The sequence below is a fragment of the Centruroides vittatus genome, unplaced genomic scaffold (assembly GCF_030686945.1).
Source record: "Centruroides vittatus isolate TY-2023 unplaced genomic scaffold, ASM3068694v2 scaffold_3315, whole genome shotgun sequence".
NCBI lineage: Eukaryota > Metazoa > Arthropoda > Arachnida > Scorpiones > Buthidae > Centruroides > Centruroides vittatus.
The window spans coordinates 1,934,827-1,949,502 of NW_027122703.1; the positions used below are offsets into that span (position 1 = coordinate 1,934,827).

Here is a 14,676-nt window from a genome sequence, read left to right on the forward strand (position 1 = left end):
AGTTCCTTTTTTTCCCTTTTGTTCAAGCATCACGACTCCTGATTGCAATAGTGCAGTCAGCTCGTAGTACTAGCCGACCGCAAGCGATAGCAAGACCGAGGAGCCGTAGCCCCCGAGGTCAATGAGCATGAGTGTGTGCAAAAAGAACTTAACTCAAACTGTAGATGATCGGTGTGCTTGTGGATCAACACCTACCTTTATTGAAGGTTTATATGGCTGATTTGCCAGACTGCCTGTTAAACACGCAATAGGCTTAGCATAGAGAGCGACGTGACTCCCGATCATCATGCGATCACCAAAAAAAGTATGAAAACTTTCTTATTTTTTGCCTCTGGCCCAAAAGTAAGGTACCATTGAACACGTCTCAGCCCTCCGAGTTCAAATATATACTCAAAGTCCCGAAATTCCATAGGTGGTAATCTATATAGTACACCCATTTTTTTGTTTTTAGCGTTTTTTAAATAAGCGGCCACTCAAATATTCTGTGTTTTGGACATATCTACCATGTATGCCTCTATTGTAACTTTGATTTAAAAGAGAAAACGTTAGTGTATGGCTTTTCAACAATTGCCTTAATCTTTCGGAGTGCCACCAAAAATCGTCCCTCGTGCTATAGGTTGCCAACCCCTGCCTTAGTCCATAGAACTCAACTAGTACAGTACCTGTAAAACAAGCTATTAACATAATTAAAACTTTAATTTACAACTTACTAGCTCTTATTAAACACGCAAGAAGTACGAAAGTAAAAGCACTGTTAAGAACAGCCACTCTTGCTTTCTTCTTCTCTTCCACTGGATCAAACCGATCAGTTCTTAATTGCTGCAAACGGATCATAATCTTAAAATTATTCTACTTCTATGACTTAACAGAGAAACGTGCTTCTGAATCTTCTAATCTCTGACACTAAGTGTTGCCATCTTAGCAAACAATATGGAAAAAATATATAATAATAATAATAATAATGTTATAATATTAATTTATAATAAATTAATATTATAATTAAATAATCGCATTTTTGATGTATTTCTTGTAATGAGAAAAATCTAATTTAAATTATGAAAATTTTAGTAAAATAAAAAAAATTACTAAATCATAGACATCGTACGTCCTATTTATTTACTTTTTTGTCCCGTAGACATTAACTGGGCCTTTTTAATCATACACATTGTGGGTTCGGCCAGACCCACAATGAGAGAGGTTTGGTGGAAGTGTGGCTTGATATGTCCGGAATAAATCACCCATAAAAAATTGGTAAGGTTTGCTCGAATTCGCTCCCGTGTCTCCAGAACCGTTGGTCGACGGCTTAACCACCTTTTTTTTTTTTTTTTTTTTTAACTCTTTTCGCCCTGTGGGCACTAAGAGGGCCGCTTTTAGAAGGTCCATTATGGGTTCGGCCAGGCCCACAATGGGGCGACCGGGTGGTGAGGGACGGGGCCCGACATATCCGAGCGGACCACCCCCGAAAAATTCCTGGGGATTTTCGACCCGTTCGGATTCGATCCCGGGTCCCCCAGAGCGGTAGGCTGCCACCTTGACCGCTCGGCCATCCGGCCGTGGCTTAACCACCATCTAGCTGTCATGATTCAAAAAATAAAAAAGACAGGAATTGAAATATGACAATTTTATAATAGTAGATGTTGAAACTGGTTTTCGCCAAAGACAACGAGACAATCACGAGCGAAGTGTTCTTCACTGTCTTTCGTATTCTTTTAGCCCACCAGTGGCCAAGTGGATAAAATTACTGAACACTGATTGCGTGTTTGTCTCGCATCAACGAACTGCAGTTTTCATGGCGTTTTTCGCGTGCCTAACACCTAAATAAGGGTCAATTTATCGTAGAAAATCTAGGGAGGCACTTTTTTGGCAAGTGTTGCTTTGTCTTATTCCGTCAATCAATCGCAAATCTTTGCAATTTTCGTAGTTTCATTCGTTAAGAAATTATTTAATGTAAATTGTTTAAATAAAATTTACCTAAATCAAATATGTCTTTTTTTTCTTCTTGGTAAAAAGTCCTTTTTGAAAAATTTTTTCCACTAAAATTGCATTTTTTTTTTTTTTTAAACTCTTTCCGCCCTGTGGGCACTAAGAGGGCCTCTTTTAGTAGGCCCATTATGGGTTCGGCCAGGTCCACAATGGGGCGACCGGGTGGTGAGGGACGGGGCCCGACATATCCGAACGGACCACCCCCCGAAAAATTCCTGGGGATTATTCGACCCGTTCGGATTCGATCCCGGGTCCCCCAGAGCGGTGGGCTGCCACCTTTACCGCTCGGCCATCCGGCCGTCACTAAAATTGCATTAAGCCCTTTAAACTCAACTTGAGTTCGGAATGGTTTTGTGGAAAAGTTAAGAAATTTACAATTGTAAGTGTTCGACGAATAATAAATCGCCAATAACATACCTGTAAACCTTACAAATACAGAAACTGCAGTCAAGAATGCGTGCAACAATCGTTTTCAAATCATTACCGTTTTATCTTAGATGCACTACACACTGAATACCTTTCTATAGTGACCATTTATCTTGGTCCCAAAAGCGGTCACCTTAAACATAAAACTAATTGGCAATGTTCCACGACTTTTAAGAAATAATTAAATTAATTTTGAGTGTTTTAAATTTATAAAGATATTTTTAAAAATGATACTTTTATTCGAGTTCTTAATCATTTGTTTTTTATTCGCAAACTAGAAGATATGTACGGCATTACCCGGCCAAAAAGTAAGAAGACTAAATGTTAAAGTGAAAACTAAATTACAAGATTGGTTAAATTATTTAAGGAAAAATTAAAATGGCCTCAATGGACCGCGCCTCAATGGACGAATGGACGGAACTCGATGAAATTTGATGCGTAAGTCGAAAAAAAATTAGCAAATGACGACGATACTGATATTTTGTCCGGATGCCACGTATATCTTTGGTTTTTTAAATGAAATGTGAATTGGGATAGACAGAAAGTATTGTCATTCCAGTATAGTTCGCTTTGTTAAGCCGTTCGTTCGTTCGCTCGCTTACTTGGCGGCTTGCCTCTACTAACAATGACAATAAAGATTACAAAAAATATTTTGTGATTAATATGTTATTAATTAAATTATATTAATTCTTTATTCTCACAAGTACAGGCAAAGTTTTTATGGCATGAAATTATTCTTTCCTCGATGACAAATTATCAAACCCCAAAAAATTACATTTACTCTATTTTTAACTACAGTATATTTATAACAATTTTGAATGTTTTGTTTAATTGATGTTTTTATTTGTTTTGTAATTTCATTTTCATTATTAACATTTTCATATTTAAATAAAAAAATTAAAGAGTATCAAATCAAGTACAAGGACGGCCGGATGGCCGAGCGGTAAAGGTGGCAGCCTACCGCTCTGGGGGACCCGGGATCGAATCCGAACGGGTCGAATAATCCCCAGGAATTTTTCGGGGGGTGGTCCGTTCGGATATGTCGGGCCCCGTCCCTCACCACCCGGTCGCCCCATTGTGGGCCTGGCCGAACCCATAATGGGCCTACTAAAGAGGCCCTCTTAGTGCCCACAGGGCGGAAAGAGTTAAAAAAAAAAAAAAATTAAGTACAAGAGAAATTTGTAAAATTAAATTCGATTCGAATTGGAATTTGAAAATTGTAAAATTAAATTCGAAGTAAAGCTATTAATCATCATTATTCTGAATTTGCTTAAGAGAACTTCATGAGTTCATTGAAGACGATGGTTTATAAAATATTCTTCGTTACTTTTTGTTATATTTTTGATTTTTCTCACAGTACCATCGATATTAATAGAGCCGAATTACAAATGGTGGCAGATAGCCTTACTTCCAGCGAATGTAGACGTCTTTTGGAGAGTCTGCATCGAGACGACTACATTTTGGATCCATTTCCGTCAGGTAATTAATTAAATTCTAACGATAAGTGTTTCATGATAGAATTTGAACGTTTATATTTCTAGGCAATCACGTGCCTAAGAAGATCCCGTGTCGTCGTTTGCTTGAACATTGGAATACGCACGAAGCAAACAATGAAACGTATCATTTACTAGCTCTAAGACTGGAACAAATGGGAAAAATTAATGTGGCTGATCGATTATCACGAAGTGTAAATCGAGAAGAATCCAACGCATTGAGGAGGGATTTTCATTTACCAGAAATCAAAGATCCAGAGGAGGAAAAACATCAAGACATTTCAAATATGGATATTTCCAAACTATTTTTATCAGACAATATTGTACGTAGATCACCAACTGATCCAATGTACATCTTTATTGTTATATTATGTTCTTGCATTTCCGTAATTATAGTAATTGCTGTCATCATTTTATTAGTCGAAAAATTTCTTCCAGATGTTTATGAAAGAATGAGAATTATTTTTTATCAGTCATTCACAGGCTATTCACCACCTAACGAACGTCATTACATATGTTGTTAAGTTCATCTGCTTGAAAATTACTTATATATAATATGTACTGTACTTGGTTTTATTAATATTAACCTAAATCTACAATTCTGATGTAATGATTCGATATAAAGAATTATATATTTAAAATTATAAAATTCTAAATAAAATAATTCACTTGCTTCGGTTCTAAAACTAAAACATGGATAACCCGACGGCTAAGGTGATTGTTGCATTAACCAATCGATCTGGGAAACCCAGAATCTACTCTGGAAGAGTAACTCGGGAATTTTTCAATGGGGTATTTCGTCCCTTATCACCCAGCTATCATTCAACGAAGGCCTGACCGAACCTACGAAAAGCATGAGAAAAGGCCCCTTGCTGTCTACGGAGCATAAAGATTAAAAAAGTCGGTAATGTATAATATATGTATTATTGAAATAAGCATAATACGTATTTATGGATGGAATGAGATATCGAAATTTGAAGAATAAAGTTATTTTCCCACCAGTAATTGAGTGGATGAAACTACTATACAATGGTAGTTGGTCACAGGTTCGCGCTTTACTAACAGGTTAGCCTTATGGAGTTTTCCTGTTTGCTTTATCTTCACTTCAATAACACCTAAACCCAGTTTCTCATAGGAAGTTCTCCTGGAAAACATCCACTTCCTCGGCAGATCGCCTTATTCCATCGATCCGATTCATTCGTAGTTCAGATGACGACCTACGATTCATGGACCAAGCAAATTCTATGGACCGATGAAATCTGTTTTTGTTTGAATGGTATGTGAACACTTACAACTGCTGTGTTTGGTCTGGAAAAAACATACACGTTTATCAATGAATTTCTTCGCATTAACCGAAAATCAGGTGCGGATTCTCGGTATCTTTCCTCATTGGACAATAGTGTTTTGAAGAAAACACTGCATCTGGGCTAATGACATTAAGTACGGAGATATGATTCTAAACTTTGTCATCCCTTCACTTCAACAACGAAATTGTTTAGATACCACAATCTTTATGTAAGATGGAGCACCCCTAATATTGGCGTCAATGTGCAAAAGTTATTGGTACTTTATGAATGGAAAACTGATTACCCCATCATTATCAACAGCACCTGCGATCTCCAGACTTGTGATTTTTGGTCATGGGCAAATTTGGAGAGTCTCATTTATCAGAGCGATGTTCCTAACTTAGTTGTCTTAAAAGGCATAATTTCTCTACATGTGAGACAATGCACCCAAGTCAGTTACGTTCCAATCGATTGCATTGTCCATGCTTTAAAACAGGGAGATGGAGGGCATGTACTGTACATAAGTTTGGCTTATTGGTTACTTGAACATTTTCATTCACTTAGTTTGACATGTATAAAATTATTATATCGTTGGTCTGAAGTGAAAAATTCATAGCGCAAAATTTGCAACATTTCAGGGAAAGCTAAAACACAAAATTTCGGTTTAGATAATTGGCAAGCGCCAAATCCGACAGAGGGCGCTCAAGATGGCTGCCGAAACAGGTAAGAAACCGACCATGTGTTTGTTCAATGCCTGAGCCGATTCAGTTTCCATCGGTGACGACTACTGCGATGACCAAATGGAGAACAAATCATTGAATTTACGTCAAATTCTAGACTGTATTGGCGACAGGAAACGTTGTCTTGTAGAAGATGAAGCCGTTTTGGATGCTGGACACATCGTATTTTGTGGATTAAACTCTAACAACAACACTGAAAGTTCATATTGTTGCTTTAGTGCTGCAATCTGATATTGTCGTTTTAATACATCTCAATTACGGGGAGAATGCACGTACAAAGCGGGGCTGTCTGGTTTTCGTAAACATGTGATAGCCGAGCATAATACTAAAATGAAAACAAAAAACGTAAATTAACTTATATTTTCAATTAAGAATATTTTTAAAAATTTCACTGGAAAGTTATCTCGACATACGTATATGAAGATAGAAAATTTACCTATTTTCTTTCCGATCTGCGTACAAAAGCAATATTTCGACAGGCATGTCCATTTACAAAAAAAAATTAGACATTTTTTTTTTCTTTTTATGTGGACGGCTTCAGATTTTCAAAAGAATAATTTTCAAACTTGAATTGGAATATTACCGCTACGCCATAACTACATAAGAATTATTATTTAAAAATAAAATAAAAGACTATCGTGTGTAGAATTAAAACACTTGTTACACTCACCTGTTACACGTTAACAGTTGAGAAGTGTTTAAATATTTTAAGCAGTATACACCATGTTCCAATATAAAAACATAACTATTATGGTAAATAAAACTATGTTCAGTGTTGTTGTTAGAGTGTTAGAGTTTAATCCACAAAATACGACGAGTCCAGCATCCAAAACGGTTTCACCTTCTACAAGACAACGTTTCCTGTCGGTTCCTTACCTGTTTCGGCAGCCATTTTGAGCGCCCTCTGTCGGATTTGGCGCTTGCCAATTAAACTACATAACCGTTTAAAAAATCTAGCAACGAGTTGCGTAACTTTCCCGGCTGTTATGAGATTTTACTTAAAAATAACTTTTATATTATCATACATGTGCCCAGGATTATTTTCAAATTTGAAAAAATATTTTCACGTTTGAAAATAAGACAATACGAACAATGTTCGAGTCCTTTAAATCCTTTTTCACTCAATTCAAGGACTAAACAGTAAGCAAAAAAACTTCATAAAATTGACCGATAAACACTATTAAAATTACACATTAAAAATGATTTCGACGTCGACCTTTCGTCGTAGGATTCGACGTCTACAAAACACTAAAAAGGCGTTGTGTATGCATAACAGCCGGGAAAGTAAAACACTGACTTAAATAATTTGTTAGTGTTAAAACGTGTGTACTCCCGGATCTTAAGGTGTAAACGTAACATATCGGGCAGAAAGTGAAAAAATAAGCATTTTTTTTTAATCATGTACTGTCAAACCTCTTTGTGTGATGAGTAGATTTGCGGTCCCGTGGAGGAGGGAGAATAGGCATTTCAATAGTGTTAGTTTTGTTAATATAAAATGCTAAGTTTAAAGTCTATTCGACTTTGTATTATTCAATAACATGGTTTAATTGTATTTTCGTGTTGTAATTACAAAGTAATAATACCATTACAAACAAAATAAAAATTTCATTAAAAAATTAAAGCTAATTAATCTGTAAAGAATTTAAATTTAATTCTGCTATCATCAGCATCATTTTAAAATTTATATAAGGAAATAAATTGAATCATAAAAATCTGTAATTATTTAAAACATTATTATATATATATATATAATCCGACAAAAAAGAGTTAATATTTCCTTGACTTTTCCTCGTAGCGAGTTCTCAGAAATTTGGTTATATATTTCGCAAAAGTTTGACCTAAACTTGTCTTGTAGCGGACAAATAAATCAGCATTCAAGATACTCTGGCGCCCTCACAGAAGCGATTCTTTCATAATTATTCCGAGAGAAGAATCATTGGAAAAATTCAATTGAAATGATAATTCGATGAATGAAATTACAAGAAAACTGTTCGTTCACTTATTAATATAATTGGTTTATGCCCATTATCTTTGGATGAGTCTATATGATAGTTGCTAAGTAAGCAAGCCAATCACATGATTAGTTTCATACGAAACGGGTTATGTTGCTTACTGCTTGTCCCATAGACCTTTTGTTATCTGAACAGTAGTGACTAGAGATAGGATATCTGGGTACTATAAAATCAAAACTTATGAGTTATTATTTTTATAACTAATTATATGGCTTTATATTGTCTAGATATCCTAGCCTTAATTATAAGTTATCACTAGAATAGCTTATGGTTTGGATTTTGGAGTTACTCACTAAAATCCTGTAGAATACTTTATGTTCGAGAGATTTGAGGGAATGTACAGTACGCTCCATTACTGAACTCCCATAGAATACCTTATGTTCTATAGAGAACATTATTTATTTTTAAGATATTATAAGATTATAACGGAATTGGCCAGAATGAATGAAAGATGAATATGAAACCAATCTTGAAATACAGTTCATGTTTGTTTGTTTTGTTAAGTTATGACAACGCAACACTTGGACGATCTGCCTATAGGAGTAACTGGCGTTACAGAAGCGGAGAAAACCCGGAAAATTCCACGTGGCCAGCCCGTCCGGGCGAGGTAAGAACGCACGACCGCTTGGCCACTGGTGGACCAAATACAGTTGAACCCCGTCTATCTCGAATCTCACAGAAACGAGAAAAAAATTCTAGATAGGTTTCGAGATATAAAGGTTCCTACACAGTAAACAGTAGTAAGTTTGATTGGAGGTACGATATTTTATTAATACGTTAGCAAGTACATTACATACCTGTATAAATAAAACATTTTGACATACCTTAACAGAAACAGTCAATAGTTTTTCATGCCCGACTTTCTTTAATTAATAAGGCGCAAGCCAAACTTTGTAGCCAGTCAGAAAAAAAGCATCATTAATTGCGACTATGTACTATATTGCTAGAGATGTTTCTCAACAGTAATTTATACTAACAAAATGTAATCGCCGAGCTTTGAAATTGCAATTGACACTTCAGTCCATAATTTGATTTATAGTGGTTTTAGGAGAAAATTATTTGAGATAAACGTGGAAAATATATTGAATTTGGGCTGAAAATGCAAGGAAAAAAAATAAATTTCGAGATAAATATGTTTAAGAAAGACAGGTTCAACTGTATATGAATGCAGATCGAATTTGAAATTCGGATTCTTTTACTACGATGAAATTAATCATGCGGGCATTCGGTTCAGAAAAAATGAAAATATTAAATACTTTATATACTTTTTCTTTATATTACAGAGTTTAGAAGAAATTCCTTGACTTTTTTAAAGGTACAAATTTCGGTTTTCTGGCAATCACCAATTATTTGGTGGACAGAAAAATGGACTAAAAATTACTACTAATCAAGGTCATCAATGAAGCGTAAAGACTTTCTTTAGTTAATTTTAAGTTTTTAACCTCATTTTTCGGGTCAAAGGGCTTAAGTTAAAATTTTCACATTAAAAAGATTTTAAATTTAATCAGAAATTTTAAACGACTGGATGGCCAAAGGATCCGGGTTACCATAAAAATTTCCGAAGAATTCGTCAAAGCAAATCCTCAGAAATTTTCATGGTAACCCATTGTTTCATTGAATCCAATGTACCCATTGAAAGTAACCTATTAAAGTTTAAAGTTATTTTCAGCTTGAAGTACCGAAAGAGTGTTTTTTCGAGTTCTTCATGGTTTTGGCCAGGCCAACAATGGGAACAGTCGAGTAATGAGGCAAACTTTTTTCATTACTCGACCGTTCTTTCTATTAATGTCTCGTTGCTTTCAGAATGGAAAAAAAGAGAGAAATTTTCATATAAATCCCGAAAACTTTCCTGTAAATTTTAATTATAATTCTTATATTATAAATTATGTCACGGTATTATAAAAGTTAATTGCTATTATTCTGATAAAAGTAAACATTCAGTAAATCCATATTGTACTAAATATACAGAGTAGAAAGATAATGTAATTTTTCAATTCAATTTATTTAATTTTTCTTGTAAAATATTAAAAAAAATTTGTATTATTGTACAAATTTGAGACCATTTAACAAATTTTAATTTGGAATACGATCAGTAGAACCGGTTTGAGTATTCTAAGTATAGAAGAACTGCATTATATTATTATATAACAGTTTTCTTAGAAATTGATTATATTTCAATTGTTCAAGAGAACAATTCTCTTTGTATTTAAACATAATACAGTATTTTATTTAAGTTAAATGCACAATAATAAAAATATAGTCTAAAAATAAAAAGCGATTCTTTACAAGCTAAATTCATACATTTTTTTAAAAACATCTCTTTTCCACCTTGCAGTCCTAAAAAGGCCCTTTTCATACCCATAATTGATTTGGCTGAGCCCAATATAGAAGCGGTCGATTGAGAAAAAAAGGGGCCCGACATATCCTATTCAATTCGTTCAAGAAAATTCCTAAATTGATTCGGATTCGAAGGCCCCCCTCCTAGAACAGCAAGCGAATGGTTCTGCTCTGGAGGGCCTTTACTGGTTGGATTATTCTCATTTTATAAAGTTAGATTTAAGCTGTTCTGAATATTTCGTTTTCAAAGTACGAAGAAACCGGAAATTTCTATTTCCAACCCTTGACATCGAGTCAACGGAGACATGTCTAGCTACCTTTGACTTACCTCGACCCCTGTAGAACGTGGGGTCAATCGTGACGTAAATCGAAATGCTTTTAAAGTAAGAAAACATATAAAGTTATAACATTTAAAGCAGTTATTTGTTCGTGTTTAAATAGTCCGAAAATAAATCATTGGAGATTTAAATGAGGTCTGTAAATGAGCCTGGTATTAGCAAATCTATCTACATGAATATCCTCAACTTTATAATTTTAACTTTCCAGCATTCCATGCTTAGTGTGGGTGATCATTTTGATGCTTAGTGGGCTTTATGTGATGAAAACGAAAGCATATATTATATATACTGCAAATATGAGCATTGCTGCACAAAGCTGGGATATAAATATTATATTTTTAGAAATTTTCAAGAGTATTTGTTGTGTACAGGCACAATGAAGTGACATTTTTCTCAACACTAGGCTAGTTGAATCTTTTATTTAGTTAGATATTTAGTTAGATTCAACTAGCCTAGTGTTGAGAAAAATGTCACTTCATTGTGCCTGTACACAATAAGCAAATACAACACGGTTTCAACAACATCAATTTTCAAGAGATTTAACACTAGTTAAATTTATGGTAAAAACAAGACTAGTATCTGAAAATTTTCCCAATGATATTCTTACAATATAAGAAAACTTCAAAGGAAATGGCATGTTTAGATGAACAGTTTGAAAAACAAGCCCAATAGTTTAATTTTAACTAGAAATGAGAGCAAACGCATAATAAATTTCACTAAATTTTCCCTTTTATCAGGTTGGCTACTCTATTGAGAATGATCTAAATATTTTTTAAGGGACAATATTATGTAATAGAAATATGGGACAATCTCTAACTGTTTTTATACGTAGACTGAGAAAAACATTAAGTTCAATTTATATTAAATAATTGCTTAATAGAGACCTCTTCTATATGAGCTTACGTATCTCTCTGTTGTTATACGATTACAAAAATTTTGATTTTTTCCTTAATTTCTCTTCCCTTGAAATTTATTTTTATGATTTGAAATAATGTTAATTTCGTTTATTTTTAAATTATGTCCCGGATATAACGTGCCTCCTCTTTAACACCAGATAAACCCTCATTATGATGCAGGACGAATCCACAGTGGGCATATTAAAAGCCCATGTTAGTGTCTACAGAGTGAAAAGAGTGAAAAAGACTGTGGTTTAGGAAAATTTTAACAATATACTTGTGCAATATCGTAACAAAGAGTATATAATCATAAAACTCTGTGTTAATTATTTGGATTATCATCATGATTTTAGTAATAAAATTATAGACATTAAGCAATAATATTTACTTCGCTGACGTTTAAAAAATTAAAATTTATTTATTTTTAAACATTATAAAATGCAATTTGAAGGTAAACGTTTCGATTTTTATAACTTTTCAAGGATAATTTAAATGATCTAAAATACCTTATGTAAATTACTAAGTATTTACTATGTAAATGAAGAATATTCACAATTAAAACGTGTATGTTTCGACCCCTCTACGGAGAAAACAAATTATTTAGTCGAATAGTTTAGCAACTTCTATGCATGTAAATAATTTGTTTTCCTCTAGGGAAGTGTGAAAATAGGTAAACTTTAATTATGAAATATTTACATTGTATTTGCATAGAATTTTAAATAGACGTTTATACTATATTTACATTTATCTTGTTGAATAATTAATTGAACGTATAATATGATTATATTCCGTGAAAACTGATGATAATAGCGAGGTTGAGGCCGAAGTTTTAAACGCGAAAACATGTTCGTCGGACGTTCAGTGCCGCTTTTCTGTAAGCCTAGAAGTTTGACAATGGCGTTTGGAACGTCGAGCGTGATTCAACTGACTTTCCAAACGTCGTTGTCAAACTTCTAGGCTTACAGCAAAGCGGCGCCGAACGTCCGACGTACACGTTTTCGCGTTGAAAACTTCGGCCACAACCTCGCTATTGACAGAAAAGTCACAGAATGTGAGCTTCAAACCATGCATCGATTGATGGGTTAATGTAACCGATACAACATATTGCACAGCGATTTCAGTGGTGCAATATGTTAAATTTAAAGCATTACGACCCGCAATTTCTTCAGTACATTTTATGATCCGACGATGCACACTGTTTTCCCGGAATGGAGTGTATAACCGTTACAACGTGCACCCCTGGATAGAGCGTGTTTCACGATGCACGCAAAATACGTGATACCAAGTGCGTTTTACTCTAGACGCCTGTGTAGAATTTGAGGTGAAAAACTTCTTAGTTTCGTATTCGTTGACAGCACCCCGAATAATGACTGATATCTGAAAACATCTTAAATACAACGGTGGACGTACGGCTTGACAATGGTGCAACTAAAGCAGATTTTGTACCGACACGATGGCACACCACCTCAATCTCGGACAGAAGTTCATCAGTGGCTCACAGGACGGTTTGACAATCGCCGGATAGGACAATACGTCTTTGTTCCGTGGCTATCACATTTCCCAAGCCTTGATCTCTGGAATTTTTTCCTGTGGATCTTTTAAAAGCATCGGTGTACGAGCAGTGCAGTTCAGAATGATATTTGTTAACTTGAGAAAAGCATGTGATAAGCCCGTGAAGAGGTGGTGCTAGGAATGGTACATGAAAAACCCTAACGTAATACTCGATTGTCTGCATTTTTGTATTGTAAAGTTAGTCGCTCTAAAGCTCACCTTTTCCTATCAATTCTGAAATGAAATCTTTTCCTTTAAAGTCATTATTTGTATGTTATGCTAAATTGTCGTAAATGGCTTTCCTTCTTTTATTTTAGGGATCTAACTCCATGCACCACAAACATACATTCGTGAAATACTGGAAAGATCTCTTGTCCCTGGATAAACGCTTAATTAGTCAACCATTTAAATGGAATGCAACGTTACCTGCCAGAATTTTCTGTTTTATGGAAGGGTTTTTTTTAATTAATTAACTGTTTTACAGAGTTGGGGAGAAACAGCGATGTTGTCTTGTCACGACTTATTTCTAGACAATGAAGTAATGTACAATACACTATAACTGTCCTTATGGAGAAGTCGACCGAGATCTAAACCAACTACTTGCAGTATTAATTATAAATTAAAATTCAGCTACTACTACCAGAAATCTTCTATATTATTCGAATTATTTCAGGAAGTTTGTGCTTAAAAACTTTTCCGTTTCCGCATTAGACAGGTTCCCCGACTTATAATAGTGTTTAATGTAGCAAATCGGGATTTGTTTTTCTGTTAGGCAGGTTTTCCGTTTAGTCAGTTATGTAATTAACTAATTATGCGTTCGTAATAACGAATGCATAATTACATAACTTATGATTAAATTGCATCCTTTTATCTCCCGGAATAATAGCGAATCGCGGGCCTTAATTTTGTTTGTTATCGACCAACCTGTTTTTCAATGATTCAGCAATATAGAAGAGGAATTAAAAAAAAGAAAAACATCAAATTCTCTGACCGAATTACGCAAGAAATTCGCGATAATAAAATCTCTTACCGTGCGATTATCCGCCATTTTTAATTTTAAATAATAAATAATGGAAAACGATGTTCATAAAACTAAATAAATAAATTATTTTTGTTTTTAAAGTCTGAAAATGTCATAATCGAAATCCAGGTAAATGTATTAAATGTTTTTCTTACTAAATTCCTTGTAACGGATGATTATTTTCCTTGTAAATCTAGTTAATTAGTTCTGCTAGAGTAGTAGAAGAAGAAGTTATCTCCCTCCCTACCTATTCATTCATACGACTGAAATCTAACCTATTTGTTTGCATTTAAATTAATACAGTTAATTAATAATAATTTGAGAGTTTCTTAAACTTTATTAAAATCGAAACTCTTCGGCTGATATAATTTATAATTAGAGAAGGAAAACTAATAATGTATTGTATAGTACTGTACATTTACATGAACACGGAAGTGTAAAGAGAAGATGAAGGATCCTATCTATGGACCCATAACAAAATGAAACTTGGAAAATGTAAATAGAATAAAAATATTAGTTAAATATATAGGCCTATATATTTATTGTAGTTATTTATTATTCTTCCTTTATTGAAGGCAGAGATGACTCCCTTA

At 34.2% G+C, this 14,676-nt stretch overlaps 1 protein-coding gene across 1 annotated transcript; it reads left to right on the forward strand.

Annotated features, from left to right (window-relative positions):
- Positions 1-3,627: 3,627 nt before the first annotated feature.
- On the forward strand, positions 3,628-4,489 carry LOC136988577 (uncharacterized). The gene is made up of 3 exons (XM_067286481.1): positions 3,628-3,888; positions 3,951-4,225; positions 4,323-4,489. Exons 1-3 carry the CDS (start codon positions 3,693-3,695, stop codon positions 4,356-4,358), a joined length of 507 nt encoding a protein of 168 aa, XP_067142582.1. The 5' UTR covers positions 3,628-3,692; the 3' UTR covers positions 4,359-4,489.
- The last annotated feature ends 10,187 nt before the right edge of the window (positions 4,490-14,676 follow it).